Raw genomic sequence first — 22,893 nt, 5'->3', positions numbered from 1 at the left:
CTGATAAACTCCATGCCACACCTTAAACGAATGTTTTCATGAACTGCTTTTTTGTTTGAGTCGTCTCTCTATTTGCATGGAATTTCCCATGAGCATGCCATTTCATCATGAACGCCTTCTTAGCTTGAGCTATTTCTTGATATCCGATGAGCTTCTTCCAACCCATTTTATGATTCTTCCGGCCTAAGCGAACAATTCTACTTATCCAAATTTCTATCCTGCCAGCGCAAAGTCTGTATTAAACCATACCAACTACCCCAAAGTGTTGGCTCAATTGGCTCATTTGATGCAACTGGACGCAGACGCGGTAACATACCAACTTTAATCATCTTTTTAAATTTTCATTTCATCATTAGTTTTAGATTTCGTGCTGTGTATTTTTCCGCTATCTTTCAAAGTAGCCCCTCATGGATAAATGTTATGCCGAACTCTATATTTTTCAGTGAGAGTTAAATTTCATTGTAATTTATTCGTTAATATAAGTGAAATTATTGGAAACCACTCGTCAAATAATAATACAATAGAATATGATGCATTAATATTGCTTGCATATCGGCTCATAGATGAATATTTATTGAAAGAATTTCTATTCCACAATAACCTTGCAGTAGCTGCTTCAATTGTGCATCGAGTTTTTCTAAATATTCCCAGAAGACTTTGACATATTTTTAATTCTACTTAGTTAAACTTTATCCCTCTGCATCTCAGGTATTGCATTTAAACTGTTTGTGTCACTTGGAGTATTTTCATTAATTCTCATGTTTTTCATAATATTAAGTTTGGTTAAGTTTTTCCTTTATTACCAAGAGTTGGAAAAGTATCAATATCAATAATTACCGAGGAAAGTGCAAAATATACTCAATGTGAGAAACTTTCAAGCATAAATACTTATTTGCTTAAAAAGTCCACCGGTCGATTTGTGTCAATAAATGGATTTTATACTATGTCACCATATTTATTATTGTTTCTGTATTGGTTTGTGCTGTTGTGTTTTTGTTTTCCCCTCAGCCCTCTGAACTAAAACATCCCTCTCTTTTCTTTCCTCGAATCCGACATGCAGCGTGCAACCGCACTTACTATGGGGCTGTTGGCGTGACCCTTGACCTGGAGATCCACCGGCCCCGGGAGGACAGCGTGCCGTTCCTCTGCCCGCTGACCATCGCGGCCGCTGGAGGGGAGCATGGGGATATCGTTCAGGTGGGTGCCCGCGGCGGGATGCTTCGTCGCATTTGCTGGAACGTGTCCTCGAATGGCAGGATAAGAATGGGAGACGAGCAAGCTGAAAAGGGCTCTCCAGGGTAAACCTTGGATAGGCCTGAGATCACCGCGTGCAAATCCTCTCGGTAGACTTAATTCGCACTTATGGGCATATGCTATTTTCCAATGGCCAATTTCAATCCTACAAGGAGTTCTCAATTTATGCAACAGCTTGTCAATTCTTAAAAATGGGCATCGGGCTGCGTTGGAAGGCTTTTCATATTCGCCCCAAGCGTAATCACTCCAAGCCAGCAACGATATTACTTGCAGTTAATTCCTTGGTATGGCGGAAAGGCAGCCAAGTTCTGGGCATGGATAGCCGGAGTAATCCTTAGTGCCACGCTTATAAACGCGCGAACGTGAGAAATTATAATTCATCAACGATAATTTCCTGGAAAAATCCACCGGGCGAGATTGTATTCAAATGAATTTGATTCTGTGACACGAATTCAATATTTGAATGTGGTTTGCATGCTTATAGAGCTGGGAGAAATTAGTCACGGTAAAGTTCATGCTATCGTTGGATAGTTTTTAGATTTTTGTAAGCCACAGAATTTTTGTTGGATGTTTCCCATTCAACATACTAAACAATTTCAAAAGAATATTACATCAAGTCCTCGTTTATCTATTCATTCTAGTAAAACCAATATCATTGAGTTAACTCCCAAATCTATTACTATACAAGCTCAAAAAGTAGGAGATCCTATTCGCAGTAACCATTTCACATGACTGAATGATTCCTCAAACACTCAAAGTCAACCAACCGAAAAATAAGAGTTAAACCGTATTTTTGCACACACTTAAGTGTAACTTTAAGCGAGTAATCGAAAAAAATATTTTGACCCTTAGAAAGTTACTTTTTTGAGTTGATTTCCCTTACTGGTACAACTATATGGAGAGTAATAAAAGATCAAGTTAAGTTTTCATAATTATGATGAGTTAAAAGATATATTAATCGCCTCCTTGTATCATTTGCCCTTTATTTCTTCAAATCCGAACTTTACTATGATCTTCATTGCTAGTTATCAATTCTAGGATTCGTCCAGACGCACTTTACTGTTCAACTCTTTTCTATCGTCTCATATCTTTTAATTTAACTCAAGGGAAGAAACACTTGTTATAAGTAATTCACAAAACATTTTCATTCCGTCTAATTAGTTTGTGAGAGCCTTTTCTGCGTTATTCATGTGTGAAGATAACCTTAAATTTTTGAAGCCAGGTTTGGTGAATTTTGAAAAATTCTGTGGATTCTATAAAATTATTCTAAACTTGTTGAAATATGACAGAATTCAATATTATAACATATGGAAGTATAAAATTAATCTGCCATGTCATTACAGTATAATACAATCGTGCTTATTTTCTATGTCGGCCGTCAGATGCACTTCGTCTCTCGCGCCTTCCCCTTCGCGCGTTCCATCCGTCAAATTTCCCTTCAACGAGTGTCTTCATCGCGTGTCAAAGCATCTCCGGTGTGACAATCCCTTCACTTATTCAGGATTTTCATTCAACTCTTCTCTCTCTTCTCGTGTAATGTCTCCGACAGTTATTGTATCCAACCATTTGATCTATATCACATTTCCATTACTTAAAGTACTTTTTCTGCGGTATTCCATACCGTAATAACATATGTAGAAATTCGCATCCAATGTGTTAACGTGGTTCCAGACTTGTGTTACCAGCTTTTAGTAGAAATTTCTTCTGGTTTAATTTCGTATTTATCTTGGCATACTTTTCAAATTATTCCTTTACTTCCATAGTTTATCTTATTCCCACACTAGGAGATTCTTCCACTTCTTTTAGGTTTTTTTTCGCCAGTTTCCATTCATTTCCATCCGTGTTGTCCCCTTCTACTTTTCGGCCACGAATATAAATGTTTGCTTTTTTGTTTATCCTCAGGTAATACGTCATAATCACCTCTCTCTCTCTCTATTATGGCGCGGGAACTACGTCGTTTCGCAAATCCTCGCATGCCGATGTTTTCCGTCTCCGTGGATACACATTCCATGAACCTTGTTTTTTTTACTCTTATTATGATATATTATACCTCCATTTCAGTTGTTATTTCCTTCTCTGTTTTAAACTATATTTCCTTAAATTTTCGAAATGTTTGGAGTATAACGATGAAGACAGGAACGAGGAAATATTTATAAACGCAACATCTTGCAAAAATAATAATTGAAATTGTGATCTTATTCACGCAATACCATTATTACGGTTAATGAGTCAACATATCTGTTTCCCTAATTTCCGCACGTTGTTTCGCTGCCAATAATAATGATCACAAAGCTAATAATGTCATATCCATTACCTGCAGCTAATTGCTTTCGAAATTCCCTCCGCAAATTTCCTCTCTTTCCATAATGAAGACGGAAGCATAAAGGAATATCGATGGCCGCATTTCCCCTTTATAATTAATTGTGGAATTTTTTTTTAATTAGTGACTTAAATCTGCTCCAATCTAAGCTACTCCTCGTTTCCACAACATCACTTGTGACAAAATATATAATATCGAGAGGACTCAGAAATCTTTCAATGCACACATTTCAAAAGTAGAAGCCACAATAGCAAAACGATTATGAATCTTTTTGAATCCAGCGATTATTTTTCGCTGAACAGAAATATTAATGATTTTTTCCAGAAATGATTTTAGTGAAGTATTTTTTGCCAATTTTATCACAAACCTTTAGGAAAATTAAACAATGCTTTCGTCAATATATTTTAATTTTTCTTATTGATTTTAGGAATCCTTGAATAACCCAAGGTTGCAGAGAATCATTGCCTGTCCGCCGTTTTGGCAAAAATCCAAGAGTTTTAATTAGTTTTCATAAAAATGCTTGTACTTTATGTTAAAATAAGTATTGTATATTGCACCTATCTTTGCTCCCTAAAACATGCAGACATCCTATACATACTGACGTACACAGAGAAAGACATGCAGTCAAAAATCATTCAAACGTGTTTATAGGATCCCGGAGCGTTCGTCTTTGTTTCAAATCCTCTCTAAGCTCGTTTTCTCGTGAATGCAATGCTCAACTGCTAGTAAAACATATGGCAATAGCAGTGGTATATTTTAATTATATAAATATTTCTAACCGTGATTTTATTAGAAAACTATGTATTTTCTCTGGTTTAATTCATTAGAATACTGTATTTATAATTTAAAAAACAAAAGTGAAGGTACCTTTTTCAAAAACCCTTGTTTTGGATCAGCCTTAGTCGTTACGCCACTATCGCGTGGCCTTGGGATGCCTCTCGCCGAGGAGTGAAATCAACTGAGGTCATTATAGTTCCAATTGTATCGAATTGGCTCTATTCCAATTTATGTCATTCATTACGTTTCTTCGATGTCTTTTCTTTGCAAATCGAAACTTTTTGAGTCCCATTCTTATTTTTTGGATGTAAAAAGTTGTCTGATGCCATTATTAATTTGGTGGGAGATAAAAATTTGCATTTTACAGTCATGTTTCCTAACTGATTTTTGTGCATTCACTTTGTCCTCATTGAACATTTTTTTCAATGGATTTTGGATAAAGTACACTGTTTCTGGCCTTTTAAATTGAATCTGTGATGAACTGCGATGCTCGTGGGTAAGCCACGGGACCAGAACCTTCTATTAGAGAAAATCATGGAATGTATAGAAGATCTGTGCTGATGATGCTATTAAAATGAACCAGCAGCCTCCGCTTCCCATCGTTTCCAATTGTATTCAAGTTACGAGCAGCCATGAGACGCTATTTCGGCAATTCGGTATCTTATGGCACCACCGTTATGACTCAACATGGCGCTGCCCCGAATACCCTCTCTCCCTCCCTTCCACCTCCCTGTCAGATCACCTTGATTATTTCGCCCTATTCGGAATCATTAACTAAGCAATCGGATATTCCGAGTCGGCTCATTTTCCACAAATCCAGCAGCCAGTGTCAGAGTGGATGGACAATCCACTCATCCAAGATTCCCACGTGGGCATTTGGTGCCGATCGCATCTACTCGGGAGGCCTCCGTTCGTTTGTGACCTGCCTCGTCAAACTCCCCTCTCCCCCTCCAAAACGTGTCTCTTCCTCCTTCCCTCCATTGTCGTTCTATCCATCGAGGATCCCCAGAATCCCAATGTAAAATTTTTTAGTGATGATCATGTGTTAAATTTCAGTGTGAGTTACAGCAATGGATAACATTGTGTGGAAAAATAACGCCGAATAAATAATTCTAGCACGGTTGCAATATTCCTGATCGACAATCGAATTTGTTTTCTTAGGGTTGTAAAAATGTTTAAGTATATAACCGGCCCGAGTTTAAAAAACAACAACCTGTACAAGTATGCTATAGTGTAGAATAACCTACAAGCTGAGTATATTACTTATACCATGCATTATACATTTATAGGATGCTTAACTATGCAATTTTTACATTTCGACACCCTTTCTCTGATAATAAAGCCTCAGAATTAACATAAAGCGTGATAATCTCTGGAAAAACAACACATCTTTGTTTATTTTGCTCAAGAGAGGTAATATAGCCTTAATGACTTTCCTTAAGAGCGCATTAATGAATTATGACCCAAGGTGACGCTTGGCGGACTTCTCCCCGCATATCTTCCAGGCACACTTGCCACTATACCCACCCCTCCCTAAGTACGTCACTGCATCCATATGGACGGTTCATTATTGTGAAAATTGCGTCACCACTGAGCTCATTTGTTTCGTAGCGGGCGAGTAATAAGCACTTTAGTTAGTGAGGGGCACGGGGGAGGGGCAGTGGGTGCAGGGACGACGGGAGCCCTGGGTGGCACCGGACCGTGCTTCATTGATGCCGCCCGTTGGGTCACGCCCCCTTCGCGCCCTCCTCGGGGATCGGGCCAGTGCCAGCGGGGACGGACGACTCGCGGTGCGCATTTTAGAGACGAAGGTATCGATCGATGACGGCGTAACAGCTGTGAACCAGTGAAGCAGCTGGCTAGCGTAAGCAATTCACCCTGAAGTCGAGCCCATGGAACTAAATTCAAGACATGGACGGTATTGGCTTTTTAACGCGCCGCTGTGCCTCGATCGCCTTCCTTGTCTTGGCCTCACTCCGAAAACCCGAAGGTGTCCGTCGAGTGCGTCCCGATATTCGCCTTTCTCTGACTGACTTGGCGAGTCAGCAATCAAGCTAGGAAGGGTAACATTGACACTCTCTAATACCATTGTTTTTAATATAAGTTGTGTTTACGTACTTAAACTAAAATATAAACTATGAGCGCTTGCCCTAAATGAAGGAAAATCGTCGGGATGGATTGGAAAATAATATCTCTGGGGACTAAAACTTCAGGCTACTAAAAAGTAGTGGACAATGAACGTGACTCAACCCGTCTAACTATAAATGCTTATTCCCATTGCCTCACTATTTCCCACGGTGGTATATTATTCCAAGTGCCACGACTTGTGGCACAACAAAAGGAATCCTAAAATTATTAATAGTTGGTATCAGGAGTTCGTTCTCGAGCCTATTCAGAAATAGTGTGAGAGCACGGATCCAGGGAAATTAAATCCATTTTTCCTTGCACAAGGAGACAAGGTGGAAGCACATGTGAACATGACTGGCCTAATAAAATACTTATATCGGGGCATACTCACTTTGAACATAGGATGGGAAAAACATTTTTGAACATCTATGAAGCTACGTACAAGAAACTTGGCTTCATCATACGAATAGTGGACACAACAGCGCAGAATCATTTATATTATACGAGATAGACAAACGAGAGCCCTCAGGACTACAGGTGTAACGGTGGTGTAAATCCTGTAATAACGGTGGTGGAAATCTTCGGGGAAGGGATAGCGGAAGGGGGAAGGTGGATTACATTATTTGACATGCCCATAAAATTATAGTATATGTTTGTCCCTTCATTGATTTCATTAAAGCTCGAGAAGAAACCTTATTCAGAGGATAAATAATATTGAAATAATGTATTTCCCGTATAATTATCGTATTGGATTTGTAACTGAATACATGTAATCTAACGTTAGAATCTCACAATGAATATTGTATTGACTTATTATAAATACATATGGTTTATCAGTTATCCACTCCATGGACGGGAACAATAACGCCAAGAATGTCAAAATATTTGACCGTCAAATAATTCAGACAAAACTTTTCAATCCCGCAGGTTATAATGGTCCCTCCCTCCCTCCAATTTCATTAAAAGCCTTCGTGCGTATCTTGCGAGAGCTAAGCAACAGCAACCACGCATTCACCTTTGTTTTCCCATTTATATCAAACAAACGATCCCAGCGTTGCTTCATCTTCTCTCGCTATGAACTGACCTTTCAGAACACTTTTGAAATCCATGTTAGGTAAAAATAAAATTGTATTAATTTACACTGGAATTTTTTTATTTCACATCAAGATTTCAATATAATATGTCATCTTTAAATATCAAGAGTCCCTTAATCGGATAATATACGCCCCAATTAATATCTCAAGGTTTTGCACTTAGCCTTTCAGTTGACCATAACTCGAGTATAGCTACGAGGAATAAAATTGATCGTACTTAATAATGTTTAAGGTCTATGAACATAACTTCCTTTTTGATAAAGCAAAACCCCTTTCAAAAAGAAAGCTATGTTGCCGCATCCTGTATAATCCCATTAGATTGAAAAGTAAATGATAGTTATTCATTCGAATAATACGTACCTCAGCAGCGGCCACGTCATTCCATTACCAACGAAGGTGGGTTTTTGGAGATTTCGAAGGGAGCATAGCAATTGAAAGGAGTTGTTTTCATCTTGGATAAGGAAAAGAGTGCAGGTTGCCGTCGTTCCTCCGCCGCGCGTAAGGTTACGCTAGGGAAATTTACCTGTGAATCGACGTCACAACTGCATTAACTTCATGGTCGGCGGGCACGGAAGGCACGGTAATGGAGAGAAGGAGGAGGAAAGCGAGAAAAGCGGAGGAAAGGTTGACATCAAAGTAGGTCCTTACTATTTAACCTTTTCTTTAACTTCCGTGCTTTCCCTTTTGGTTGAGAAGACCGCAATTTTGCCTTCCCGCAATCCCCTCTGGGGCCTTCCGGCTCCTCTCAACGCACTCTCCCGCTCCAGCATCGATTGCCGAGAAAAGATATCCAAGTGAAAGTTTAACGGATAGGGGTGACAGTCGTGCACCGAAAGTATCGCAGCATCGGTTAAAGAGATGCGTCATTTCACGTTGGCTGAGCCTAACCTTGGATGCAGGTCGACATTCGAAACCCTAACCTGTAGCTCCTAGTGACCGAATGCAACAAGACGGATTGAAATGGAATGACGTTGTTGTCATGAACGACAGGAAGCGTCATTCGAAATCGTGAGACAGGAGGCGATGGAAGCACGATGATTGCATTCACGACCTTACAAACTTGGTTAACGCAAATATTCAAGCTCAATACCAACGCAGGGGGAATAAAATCGTTCCTTCACCGCAAGGGTTGGTGAGACCTCAATCTGATTATGGGAAATGTATTTGCTGTTAAACAGACCATATTATACAGGGTTCGTCCGGAAAATAAGTGTACTGATTTTTTCCCGCCGCTCCAGGCGCGCCCAGCACCGCTCTGACGGGCTGCGATTGGAGGGGGGTATGTTGGCAAGCGACGCTGAAAAAGGCAGTCGGCTCTGAGCTGTGGTGTAGTGAGGAGCTCTGTTAATGCGAACCTCCACGCTCGACCCACGTCACGGAACGCGATGCCGAAGTTTTTGGAGCAGCGTTATTCCATCAAATTTGCGGTAAAGCTTGGAAAATTGTCTACCGAAACTGTCGGTATGATTAACCAGGCTTACGGGGAGTCAGCCATGTCCAGAAACATGATCTTTCGGTGGCACAAGATGTTCGTGGAGGGCAGAGATGAGGTCGACGACGAACCACGGCCTGGACGCCCATCAACGACACTCACCGAAGAAAAAGTGCGAAAAGTTCGCGATGTACTGAACTCTGATCGTCGTCTTAGTGTTCGGATGATAGCAGAGCAGTGTAATCTTCGAAAACGAGTCGCCCGCGTCCGGCCAGCGATCAAAAACATCTGGCGGCTGCATCACGACAATGCGCCGTCTCACACCGCGCTTGTCGTGTCGGACTTCTTGGCCAAGCACGGCGTGGCAACGCTGCCGCACCCGCCCTACAGCCCGGACTTGGCACCACCGGACTTCTTTCTGTTCCCGAAGATAAAGAGGAGTTTGAAAGGAACGCGATACGGGACTTTGGACGCCGTCAAAGAGGCCGTGACGACGTGTCTTCGAGAGGTTCCCGATGATGCCTTCGCGGGAGCGTTCCAGGAATGGGAACGCCGCTGGAACAAGTATATCGACTCACAAGGGTCCTATTTTGAGGAATATTAGCTTAAGATATGTAAAAGGGTAATAAATTTTTTTCCTGAGCTCAGTACACTTATTTTCCGGACGAACCCTGTATACAAACAATATAAGGGACATATATTACCTCTCGCAGAGCATGAATATATTAGTAGACAAAAACATGTAAATACATTCGACCTAATCAAAACTAAAATGGTGCCATATGTTCCCATGAGATACAATCGCTAATTAACATAATATCTGTTGGCCTAACACCCCCACCCCCACCACACTGCGCCGCCTGGGACCACCCCCCACCGTACATCTTGTTTGCTGGGAAATATGTAAAATGGAGGTAATTATTCGGAAGCTTCCAGAGACTTCAGCCGTTTTAATAGCTGGACCTGATGCGACGCCGTGTGTCATTTTAAGGTTATAGTGCCCAGTGACGATGTTTCACACTGATTGACCTCGGGGGAGGGGAGATGCTGAATGCGTGCATTTACACAAGTCCCACGCGGTGCCCAAATGTACCCTCGTTGTTTACCGCTCAGGCATCTTCTCCCGCTGGGCGTCGCAGAGTGCGTGTCCTCGAAGTCGTTAAGGGAGGAGTGCTTTGAGGTGAGGGAAGCGGTCACACCGAAATGCGTCCCATTTCCGCGACGCTCTCTCAACTGCCCTTCAGGCGGTGAGACGCCGAGTCCACCCCTCCCACACGAACCATCTCGTATGCTCCTAACTCATTAAGTTCCTTGTAGAATTCAGAACAATTTAGCGATCGCACACCGTGAATGAATAACTCTGGTAATTTTTTTCAATGCTAAACCATTTTTGGAAAAACCTTTTTAGCAATATATCAGTTTTGTTAGATGCGTAAAATGAGGTAAGCAAGTAATTAATTATGAATTCGAATTGAACCAATTCGAATTTTATGCTTGTTTATCTAATGTAATTCATAATTGAGAACTTCATTTATGTTTACGTTTCATATTTAACACTTTTAACAGGATATTTTTTGAAGGGTGTAAAGTATAAGTTTTTATATTTTAAAGTATACAGAGTACGTATATAAGTATATATTTTATGTCATTAAGTACAAGTTTTACCTGAATCCACATTGATTTTCCTTGAGGCTTCCTTCAACCTTTCTTTTTATCCTTCGGCTAATTATTCGAGTAAGTATTTTCAATCCGTAAGGCATCAGGCTCAATGTTCTGTGTTCTAAGCATTTACTTGTTCTTGATTTCGTGTGTATTGTAATCATTACACTCTTCTCTAAGTCCTCTGGCAGTTTTCAACGATCGTGGCTGTATTTCATTACTCTAATGAGGAAATCCTCCGCTTTGGCTTTATTTATTTTGCCAACTCCTGGTGCCTTGTTGTTCTTTCTGTAGGTCCTCTTTCACTGATCAGCCAGATTTGCTTCAAAGTACTTCAGGATCCCGTTTGTTTTCTTCTATGATGACTTTTTCTGGTACCAAGCCACCTTAAAGTGGTTTGGGACTTGGTGTACTTCAAATACTCCTTCCATCTCTTCCGAACGTCTTCATCTCCTATTAGTATCTTTTCATTAGCATTTCAGAAATTGTGGAATTTTGTTTTTCTTTCCTTAAAATATCTTCACCAGTTTATAAGCACTTGAGCTATTTCCCTTCGTAATGTTATCCTTAATGTCGTCGCATTAGATTTCCATCCATTCTTCTTTGGCCTTATTTCACTCTCGCATAACTTTGCACTTGTGGCTCCGAGAAATTTTATAAAGGGTTTTCTTAGTTTCATTTCTTAGCTCCCTGCGTTGTGTACTTGTCTCAATGAGTTTTCTTACTCGATCTGCTATCAAATGGCCGCTTAGATTTCACCATCTTACCCACGGTTGGATCATCTGCTACTTCATAGGTGATATTATTCCCTTTCTGCCAGTCTCCTTACCTTTTCTGTCGGTGGTTGCGGTGAACTTTTTTCTTAATTGTTTTTCCTCCAGTATCCTTGTGTTCTACTCGGATTCCTGTGTCACTTTTTTCATCCATTTAATTATATATGCTACGGGATAAATCTTACATTCTTAATTTGGCTCTTGTATCTCCTTCTGACAAGGATATAGTCAAGTTGGTATCTTGATCCGGCATATCCCATGTGTTTTTCTCCTCTGTAGTTGATCGAAGAGGATGTATCCACTGCCATGCTTTTTCTCTTTTACAGAGTTCTATCAATCTTTCTCCCGCGGCGTTTCGTTTTCCCAATCCAAACTGTCCCACGATGCTTCATCCTCCAACCACAGCGTTCCAGTTTCCCATCACTTTTTTTCCCCTCCCTTTAACTGCTCCTATAACCTCTCCCAGTTCTTCGTGTGCGCCTTTATTTTCCTCTTCTGAATGGCTGGGCGTTGACATTTCCACTTTCACTGACACTGAATCCGTTTGCTCTCCCTCTAACTTGATCATTAGAATCCTCTCATTGTATTGGTGGCAGCACGATTTGACTCTTCTTGCCCTCTCCTGCAATATTCGTTCCTCGTGGTCTCAAACCAGGGAATCAGAAAAATGATTTTTTCACATCTACAAATTTTTAACGTCACAGTGATCCAAACCGGCGAATTACAACATCGTAGTCAGACTCGCTATCGCTGGGCTACATCTGCCTCAATGATAATTTTATATGTTTATTGTTGATTCTGGATACAATGATGATGGTGATGATGATAAAAACCAGCCAGAAACTAGCATACAACATATATATTGGTCTTTATAGTCTGAAGGTAGTTTGACTGCGGCCCTCCACTCTTGGCCTTGACTATTAATTCCTTTGCAATCCAATCTGTTGATCACTCTTTAACTTGATCTACCCTTATTTGTCTAATAATTACGTTTTCTCTCTGCTAAATATAGAGGGCTCTCCTTCTGGGTTCAATGTGGCATTTTCTTCTTTAATGATTGGGTACTTGTTCACTTCTCAGTGTATTTTTCAATTTAATATTCAGCGTTCACTTCAAACGCCAGGTTGTGGAGGCTAATAATCTACATTTTTTTCAATGATCCGTTCCTTTACTTCATAGAGCGCGACACGCTCCCCAGCAATGCCTTTCCCTATCCTTGTCGGTAATCGTAACATTTCGGAGTAAAGTAGTAGGGTCTGCGTCGAGCACACCTTCTTAGATTGAGCTATTTTGCAATTAATGTCCATCTTATCTCTTCCGTCGCAATACTATATGTACAGGGTCGCACCCAAAAGTGGTAGGACTGATTTTTTTACAAGAATTTTATTGACGATATACTTACATCGACTTAATAATCTTCAAAGTATGCTCCTTGAGCTGCTACACACTTAGTATAACGTTGCTCCCATTCCCTGTACGCCCGCTGGAAATTTTCTTTGGGGACGCCGTTGATGACCCTCGTCGAAGCCTCTTGAACGGCCTTTATCGAGTCAAAACGTCGTCCCTTGAGCTGTCTTTTAATCAAGGGGAAGAAGAAGTCCGGTGGTGCCACATCGGGAGAATAGGGCGGGTGCGGCAACGTGGCAACGCCGTATTTGGCCAGGAGCTGTCTGACGACGAGCGCGCCATGGCACGGCGCGTTGTCATGATGAAGCACCCAGCAGTTTGCGATGGCCGGTCGGACTATTTTCACGCGTTCTCGGAGGCGGGTGAGCACCTGCACGTAAAAGTTCCTCACAGCACAGCAGTGTCCTCACTCTGTCCACATTCGTGTCGGTTCTCGCCATCGACGGCCGTCCGGAGCGATGGTCGTCTTCAACGAGCTCCCTACCCTCTTTAAACAACTTGTGCCACTCAAATACTGTGGAACGGCTTAAGGCAGTGTCCCTATAAGCCTGCTTGATCATATCGAGGGTCTCAGTTGCCGTCTTCCCGAGCTTCACACAAAACTTCACAGAATAGCGTTGCTCTAAATTCAGATTCATTTTGTTTTTGGACGCGGACAAAAAACTTGCTCCACTAAAAACGGTGTCCTCACTCAACGACAGCCCGCAGGCGACTGAGGTTGGTGTTGGTCTGTTGCTAAGAGCCCCCTCCACCTTACCCTGCCAGACAGGCCCCCCTCCACCGCTCCGTTCGCGCCAGAGAAAATCAGTCCTACCACTTTTGGGGGCGTCCCTGTATATTCCTCGTGAAATGGATGGAAGATTCCACTCGCTCTTAATTGTTTTCCCGCATGTATTTATTTCATTTGTACTTAATTAAAGAGATTAACCTTTGTATTTCCCCTCTACTGTTATCGTTAACACTTGATAAAACTTCATATTCCCTTATCCCCCTTTTAATGCTTTTCTAAATAGTGAACTCTTCTACCTGATCTAATTTATGCCCGCCAACTTTAATTTTTATGTTTGCCTTACCATTTCTTGAGAGTGACATCATCTTTTTTATCAATGATTCTCATTCCATTCGCTCTGGTTCATCATAATTACAAAACCGTAGCTGACTGAATGATTATAGTTTGTTTATTTGCAAATCTGACTTGATCAGTTTCCCTGTCTAATTTGATTATTTCTTTCAACTCTTTCGACTGACCTCTCACAATTTCCTCCGCGTATGGGCATTATTTGTTTTATTCATGGTTTTTTATATTAATAAACAGTATAGCGTCACTAGAGTGAGGTTTATTTTTCAAGTATACAATCTTCTTCTAACCGAGATGAATTCATTGATGAGACATATTTCTGAAAGAAGCGTCGACGTAAGCTGGTCAAACCTTTGTCTAATCTGGCGTCACATTGTTAAAGAATGGGTTTTTATCCAAACGCTGAGCTTACATTTTTATTTTATGCCTGCAGCATGAATCGTGACATTAATTTATGGAGAATGCATTTTCCTATTGCCAGGAACTTGAGAATAATTTGGCGCACAACATATTGCTTTCAGTGCCAAACTTTGAAACATGCCTCGCGGCTTACACACGAAGCACCCTGGAAGAGCTAACTTTTCTTTTCTCTTCTTTAGAGTTGCTTTTATTGCCACCGGCGTCAAACCACTCTGAGACAAATCTCTTCTTCAGAACTTAAATATTTAAAAACTCTCGACTACCCCTTGCAAATATTCGCGATGCCATTACATTAAGATGCTCCCCGAAGGTTTTCTCGATACCGACATTAGCCTGATAACTGAATGAATACAGAGATGCCTCTTTCTCATCTTCGCCTTTTATTCCTCTCCAAGCAATTCATAAAAACGATGTCTTACCTTCCCATGGTCGTAGAATTAATGGCTGAAGTCCTAACGCCCCTGTCACACGCCTCAGTAACGGCTCTCGGGGTTCGATGCTGCAGATGTTATTAAGGTTGTTATTGGGGCTGGTCGATTACCTCCTCTTCCTCAATGGTTGGCATCGGTAAAGTCTATTTTGCGGACGCCTTCCCCTCCCTCTTCCCTCTCCCAGTAACCCCTCCTCCCTGCCACGACAAGCGGCAACTTCCCCTCTCCTTCACCCGCCACCCTTCCATTTGTCTCCCCGTCTTTTCCCCCAAGGAGGTACTCCCGAGCCATAAATCATTGCCTTCCACTCCTCCTTCCCCACCCCCTTGATCACCCCCTCCATCGCTGCCACCCCTACGCCCCCGGCCAAGCCACAAACGCCACCCCCATGGGGATAACAGGGGGGCGATGAGGAGAGGGGCCTCTCCCCATCGCTCCCCGCGACTCCTTCCGCCCCACCCCTTGTGTGGGTCGCACATCTCGCAGGACATAAAAGGTTTTTTTCCCTCTGAGCGAGCAGATAGCGCCGCCCGATTATTATTAGCAATCTGGAATGGGAAAAGCCCTTTGATGCAAGATGTACGTAATGTAGTCAGAAATGGCGCAATGATTATCGCTCGAGAACCTTTCGGGGAAATAGGGGAAATAATTTGGACTACGACCCCGGTTTCATTGCTTCCCCATCATCATCGGAAAATATTATAGACCTTAAAGGTAGTCTTCAGGCACCTTTTTTTTGCTTGAGAAATTTCTAAAAGTGCTAAAATAATGTATTATTTAGAAAAAGTTAGTTTCCGAAGTGAATAAAAACGATTGTTTCTAGTGTTGTTAATCAAAGTAATCAGTGGCAAAATCTATTGGATAACCAATCTGAATGTAAAAAGTTTTTATTTATTTATTTTTTTTCATTTAAAGCATAGCCACGAGGTTCGGAAGGAAACAATTGAATTTAAGCAAAAATTATAACATTTGTATTTACTTTCAACCAGTATTTCTTTATTAGTAACTATTAATTAAGGTAATGTATCTAAATACTTTGAAAATGACAATTAATTATGTATAAATGGACGTGATGTTTTTAACGTAAAAATTCGCTTGTTGAATGTTTGGTATTCTCAATGCTGGTTTTCAAAAATGCGGTTTGAAATACTTTGTAATACAATGAGGCATATTCTGTCCACATCTATTCGCCTTGGATTCCAACACAAGGGAAGAGACTGTTCAAACTTTTCATTAGGCATGAGTGTTGTCCATTGCTTGCTAAGGTGTATATAAACGAAGTGCATATATATATATATATATATATATATATATATATATATATATATATATACTCGTATAATGTTTTATTTTGATATTATTCATCACTCCTGAAATATGAGGAATGCGGTACTTCCTCCGACCCTCGTCCTTCTACCATGAGGGCAAAGCATGGCTCATCCTTTGGATAATCTTATAAGGTTACTTGGCAAACAAAAAACTTTCAGCCCATGGTGGTCGATGTTAGTAGGTAAGTGTACACTTCTCGGCGAGTGGAGTCCGAGCTGACAAGGCCGTCAAAGCAGGCAAGAGCCAGGCGAGCGCGCCCTTCCCCGTGGCGTTCCAGTAAAGACCTTGTTCCTAATCAGAATGGACTCAAGCTTCGTCACCGGTGACCCGCAGTGCATTACGCTCCCCCACACCTCATGATCACGTCGTGGACCCTTATACTTTGATTTTCTGATTTTTGTATTTTATTCTCTTTAATTCTCACGGTCGCGATTCTCCTGGGAAGAAGAATTTATGTGTCGGAATGTCCCCGTTGAATTTCTAAAATTCCATTCGGGTCTCCTCATATTCTCTTCTTGGATCCTTAAATTCCATTCTTTTGCACTCTATTCATTTTCAATCCCTCCAACGTCGTTAATATCCGAATGAAACCCCTGGCGTGGAAAATACACGATAGATAGAAATGATGAACTAAGCCTTTGCTCTCTCGGCGTCCCTAGCCTCCCCCCTTCTGCTCCCCCTTCCCCGTCGCCGAAAGGAAATATTATTAAATGCCTACATTTGGACTGATCTCAGGAAAACTACGGGAAATTAACGGCCCGAATCGTGGATTTCACGACTCATTTCGCTCTCGCCAAATTAACCCTTGGAAAGATGTGGAATGTTTGTTTCAGTCTTTGATCTTGTGAAGGAAGGTAAGCGATTCCTTGAATTATTCACCACCTTAAGTTTCAACTAAATTGAAATTCACCATTCAATATTTTTCTCCTTGCCACACGTCTTTATTGTGATTCGTAGCGTTCTATTTGTTTCTTTTTTAAGGTGCGTTCTAAATGCAACGAAGAGGAGATTGAGGGAGCCAATTGCACCTGGGACCTCTCAGAATGTTTTAGCAAAAATTTACTTTTCATTTGCAACATTCCAGTTAAATAACCATTGCTATTTGTGGAAATGTCCAATTACATCTCAAAATAACACTTGCGAGCCGAAAAATTGCAAAACAATATGTGTAGTCGTAGAAATAAACACACACATATGAATAATTAATTTTTGATTCTGATGGTATACAAGTTTATATTTAGAATAGATATCCAAGTGGAAGCAAGCATCCATACTGATTCATTTACGAGACTTCCTGTCAGACAACTTCTCAAGATGGTTTCAATTAAAAGTGTAAAGGTTAAAGGAGTTGCTCTCTCAAATGAAGGAGTTGGGGTGTACTTGGAACACAAGTGAGTTATCCCTATCCTTTTTAAGCTTCCATTGTAAACAATTTGTTTTTCCACTACTCTTTGTCAAATGCTAAAAATGATTTGCCGAACATTATGCTTAATAAGTTTATAAGCCATAAATTAATAATATTGTTAATAAAAGAACTCTCCAAATTGAACCACAAATAGGATTAAAATGAAGCATTATTTTCGGCTAGGTACATTTTTACTTTAAAAAATTATCGTTTTTTTTTAATGTCTATATATGTTAAGTTTTGGATGATATTAGCTTTTCAACATTGACTGTTAATAACCTTATTTTTTATTGAAAATGTCATTCAAAGTCTTTGTAAGCGTTGCATGGATCGTTATCTAATGAGACAGTATTGCATTCCCACTAAATTTAAGATATTCTACGTAATAGGCAGTAAGAATCATAGTCTGGGTTCGTTATGTTTCCCGGCCTTATTGCGATTTTCTGATTCATTTTGGTGGTATCACTATTTCGCTCATTGCTCCTTCACTTGTTTGACACTTCTAAAAATTTACCAATTGTGCAATTCTACGGTTAGTCGTGCCTTGCGTCTCATACGAATTGCCATTTTTATTCATTTAATTGACTCCATATCACCTAGCTGTTAATAATTTTTATTTAAAATGAGGTAATTTGCGCATAATCTTTTCGCACTTGCCGGATATTCTGAGTTCTTTTTGTTTTTTCTTTCTTTATCTGTAGATAAATGCCCCTAAAACAATTATTCAACTCGTACTGTTGGATTTACCTCTCGTAACGCCGTTCCCAGTTTCTCCCGAACGTGCTTGCGACGGGACCGACACGCGTCGAACTGGAAAACGAATATTTTACCAGCAAAGTTTTCTAACACGTCTACGAATCCATTCGCCCGCACGCATAAAGGAAACTGCAATTCACAAAATATACTCGAGAAATACCCCCCTCAAATCCATGCACAAGCTAGCACTTTGCGACCCTCAATTGATCATCTGGGCACAATAACACCATAGTGCCTACTCGTGTAAGTGATCGTAAGAATGCACCTAAACCCGAGTACTGACATTTTATTTCATCCAGAAGCCAGGAGGATTCTTATCTGAAATTTCACATCCGCGTTTCATCGAATTGGATAGGTATGCAAAGGGGTAAACCGAGTAATTGTTTATTGATTTCACATTCCTCTTCTAGCCTTTCCCTTGAAGGGAAATTGCGAGCGAGAGCGTTTCCTAATGGTAAGTGATCCACTTTTAATTCACAGTGCATGTGAGTCTTGATTCGAAACTCTATTTCGATTTGCAACGTCCCTCGCCCACCACAACTACACCTCCGCGTCCGCATCCAGCCGCACCCCCCCCCCCCCCCATCTTCCTCTCCCTCGTCATCCACCTCCTCACCCCACCGACCCACCCCGTCCCATCTCTCTTGATTGGTGGACGTCATCATTGATGTTTGGCCGGAAAGCGGTCAAACCTGAATAATTGACGATTACACTGATGAGAATATCAAAGGGCTCAGTGGAAGAATCTCCCCCACTCCGCCCACCCCACTCCCCTCCCACCTCTCGACACTCATCGGCCCACCTCCTTCCCACCCACCCCCTCGCGGCGCGAGCCTTGCCTTCTAATTCCCGGTGACATCATTGCCATCATCAAATAGTTAGCGGAGTCCTGGAGAAGGCTTCTAATGGCCGCGAGTGTCTCTCTTCCACGCCATTCTTTTCGAGCCAAAATGCAAACAATTTTTGCGACGTCTCGCTGCTGAATTCTTCCTTAAATAGCTTCAGAAAAATTCCACCATTTTCGTGACCATACACATCCATCCACGTTAATGTCGTAGGATCGCCCTCCCGAATCTGTGATTTCCTCTTGAGGTAAATTGGAGAATTTATTTTTCCAGCTTTTCCATCAGGAAGTAATAATAAGGATAGGTTTCATCGTTGTACATGCGTTGAAAGCATGATTTTTAAAGATTTTAATAGATTTTCTAAGATAAAAATCAAAACGACTACATGCGTCTTCCGATGAAAATGTTCGGGTTATTACATAGAAGGACTAAACCCAAGTCCTCAGTATTTATCATAATGGAATGTAGTCCGCCTCTTTTCCCTTCCCTCGTGACACTTCTCGCCGCCGTGGTTCCCCTTCCCCAACTGGCCTGTCGTCTGACTGTGACTGTCAGCAGCACTGCCCTGGCAGCTGGCAACGTTCTCTCGTGCGCTTAAGGCAAGTCCCATTTCGCCCCCCCCCCCCCGCATCCTTTCCAATTAATTCGTAAAATTCTTCGAATGATTGTTTTCTCCACTTCTCCTTGCACACAAGGCATTTAGGGATTTGAAAACTTGGCCGAAACAACTTCAAAATTCCATCCTCTACGAGATAGGTATTCGCACAAATTCAAACGAGCATTCGGAAATTTGATTGGTTCGGCGAGGCGCCAAAATGAGCAGTGAAATTCAAGAAAATTTTACGGAAGAGACAAAATATGAGTTCTGTCGTACTCCCTGTTGTAGTAACGCGAACATCAACACATTTCTCCGGTTTTCCTTTCAAATAGCTCAATAATCAGTCTTAAGACGACGAGACTAACAAGCAATTAAGACCATTTATGCAGCGAAAGACTATCATATAATTTATTCATTTATTTTATTTATTTTTTATTAGTCCGAAAACAGCTCTTCAACCTTTACATGGAACTTTGAATTTGATATAACAATTTGACAATTGCATACACCGGAGCCCTGGTGGAGGAAAAACCAACTAGGTGGGAATCGAACCCGCGACCTCTGGGTGGGTAGGTGAAGGACATTACCCCGCCGCCACCGGGACCGGCGGTAATAATAATGGCCATCAATCAGTTAATCAAAGAAATAGTTAATCAAATAGTTAATCAAAGCTAATGGCAGTCAAACAGTAATTCAAATTTTTTTGGAGTAGCCAAACGCTTCCTTTGTTATTACTAGGCACGTATTATTATTTGGTTCCTCAATGGAATACCGCTGTAAGAACAATTTTTATATATACGGAGTCGTTCGATCGATTGCAGTGCCCTCGTATTGTATCCCGCGTCGTCTTTCGTTCGGAGGACGCCAGCCAGGTCGGGGCACAAAATAATCATGACTTGCGTCTTCAAATTTTACATGATGTTTAAATCGAGACAACTGCGAAAGCAGTCTATTTTTCATAGACGAACGTACAAGTGGAATCTATCAAAAGCTGTCAGGATGGCACGATGCATCGCCTTTCACGAACCTTAATCTGATCTTGAGAATAGTGTACTCAATTTGGATGGAGTTAATCTTCTCCCGAGTGATTGACACGCGCGATTGCGTTGTCGTGTCCTGGCTCCGATCGCCTCCTCCATGTCACTCAACACCCCGCCCCCACCACTCCCCTTACCCCCACTATTCCTGTCCTGGGGCCACCTCAAGGGTCCATGTAAAAGTAGGAAAGGGCGGATTCACCGTGTCACCAAAACCCCAAAATTAGCCAAATCCCCACAATCGGGAGCATACGTTTTGGCCAATTATTCATTTTATTTGTCGAGTTCACTGGAAACAGTATTAATATGTCGCACCAATAATATTTGTTTTAGATTGGTCCACCGTCATCAATAAAAATCAGCTGCACGTGTCTAACTTGGCTTATCGTTTCGTCATTGATTGAGTGGAAACTCACAGCAGCGAATATAAGTTTCGGGAAATCGCATTTATGTGAAACATCAAGCAAAACGGCACAATGATAAATGATCTCAACTAGTGTGTCTGTATTTTCTGGTTGAAGTATTTGTAGGGCATGGAGTCAACAGATTGCAGGTCGGCTTTGGGTCATATTTGGGTTTGGATTGTATGAGATGACTTGGACTTTGGAGAAACCCTCTCTCGAAATGCGTCACGGGATCTTAATTCTTCATCTCCTTTTTTAGAAACTCTGCAAATCAAAAGTCCCGCATCGTCCATAATAAGATATAAAATTTACTTTCCTCCTCTTTTCTCAGAACTTTCTCCTCTCTCACATTGCTCAGCATTCTAATTCGCCTTCATAACTCATAATCCACTGCTTCCGGACCCTCTTCCGGATTGAAGTGAATGCTTTCTTTCGTTCTCTTGATGGAACTTCTTCATATTACAAAAATGGAATAATAAAGTACTCTAAAATTTCATATTCCGGATTTACTCTTTAACCTCCCCCCACCCCACTCGTCAAAGTTGACATATCTTCATTTGTTTTCCTCTCTCTTTCCACTGTCCTTTCCTTATTCTTCCATTGCTCCATTTTCTAGTTATTTCAACATATATTAAAGTCTAAATGACATTTCTTCTACTTGGAGACATTATGCGTCTATGGGACAGCAATTACTGGGTACTGGGTTTACTTAAACTGCATTTGTAATTAATTTTTTTTTTCATAAAATTAACTCGAAAAATCCACGGAAAATATTAAAATTGTAAAACTGAATTTTAATCCCTTGTTATGCTTGGGTGACCTTGGTGTGGTACTTGAGGAGAGAGTGTATCACCTCCGTTTCACCGCATCCCCGGCAGACCCAGTCTCGACGCCGCGCCGAGCGAGGTGGATTGAATTTCTAATGCCGCCGCCAACCGCCAGATTTAAAGCAGCCCTTAATTATATTGGATTAGCTCCGCGTTTAGTTCAGCACGTGCCTGAAAGTCTGAGGAAGTCGAGCGAAAGCGATATACGAACAGGCCTTAAAGAGGCAACTTTGGAAGGGAGAAAAGACCGCGCGTGCAATATGCATGTGTCGTGTGCATATTTGTCTGTGTGGGTCTTCCCGGAGGGAGCGGGAATAAACGGAGGAAGGGCGGGGGATAGAGAGAGTGGTGGGGAGAATTTGGGCGGAAGACACTTCAAGTCGCCGGCAGCGCTCATTGCATGTACATACTCTTCCGAATAAGCGATAATTGTAAGAGTGCAGATAGATTGGTAACGTTGGCATTGTGGCACCGATTTAATGGATATAAAACATGGATGACTGGAATGTAAATTGAAGGAAGAATGGAAGGTTGCCGAACGCGTGGTGATGGAGACGATTGCAGAGGATCAAGAGACGAGGCAAAGTGAGAAATGAGGCTTGAATTATTCAGGGGCGGCGGAGAGGAGGAATAATGCCACTCCCTTTGCGCAGAAAATAAGCATTTCGGGATTTGACCGGGCGGCGAAACCGGCGGAGAAGGAGAGTGGGAAGGCGGGCGCGAGAGGAACATCCGACTGGAGGACAGATAATTGGGATGGCAAATTAAGGGCGCTAGGCAGGGGAGGCAAAGGGGTTTAAAGGAATTAACGTCGAATAGCAAAGAATTATTGGCCCGCGGGGAACCCAATCTCCAGATTGAAAACTAATTATGATTGATGAGTTTCAACATTAGAACTATGCATTAAAGATAATTTTATA

At 41.4% G+C, this 22,893-nt stretch overlaps 1 protein-coding gene across 1 annotated transcript in view; it reads left to right on the top strand.

Annotated features, from left to right (window-relative positions):
* Window positions 1-22,893, top strand: part of LOC139695126 (uncharacterized) — a 154,257-nt gene that overhangs the window by 15,524 nt on the left and 115,840 nt on the right. Inside the window, exon 2 of the mRNA XM_071593773.1 lies at window positions 1,061-1,197. Within this exon, the coding sequence (XP_071449874.1) occupies window positions 1,061-1,197 (137 nt within the window). The remainder of the gene's footprint in view (window positions 1-1,060; window positions 1,198-22,893) is intronic.

The sequence above is a fragment of the Hetaerina americana genome, unplaced genomic scaffold (genome assembly GCF_022747635.1).
Source record: "Hetaerina americana unplaced genomic scaffold, ioHetAmer1.1.p SCAF_1, whole genome shotgun sequence".
Taxonomy (NCBI): Eukaryota; Metazoa; Arthropoda; class Insecta; order Odonata; family Calopterygidae; genus Hetaerina; species Hetaerina americana.
The sequence above is the reverse complement of the archived record's forward strand: the minus strand, read 5'-3'. Positions and strand labels throughout refer to the sequence as shown.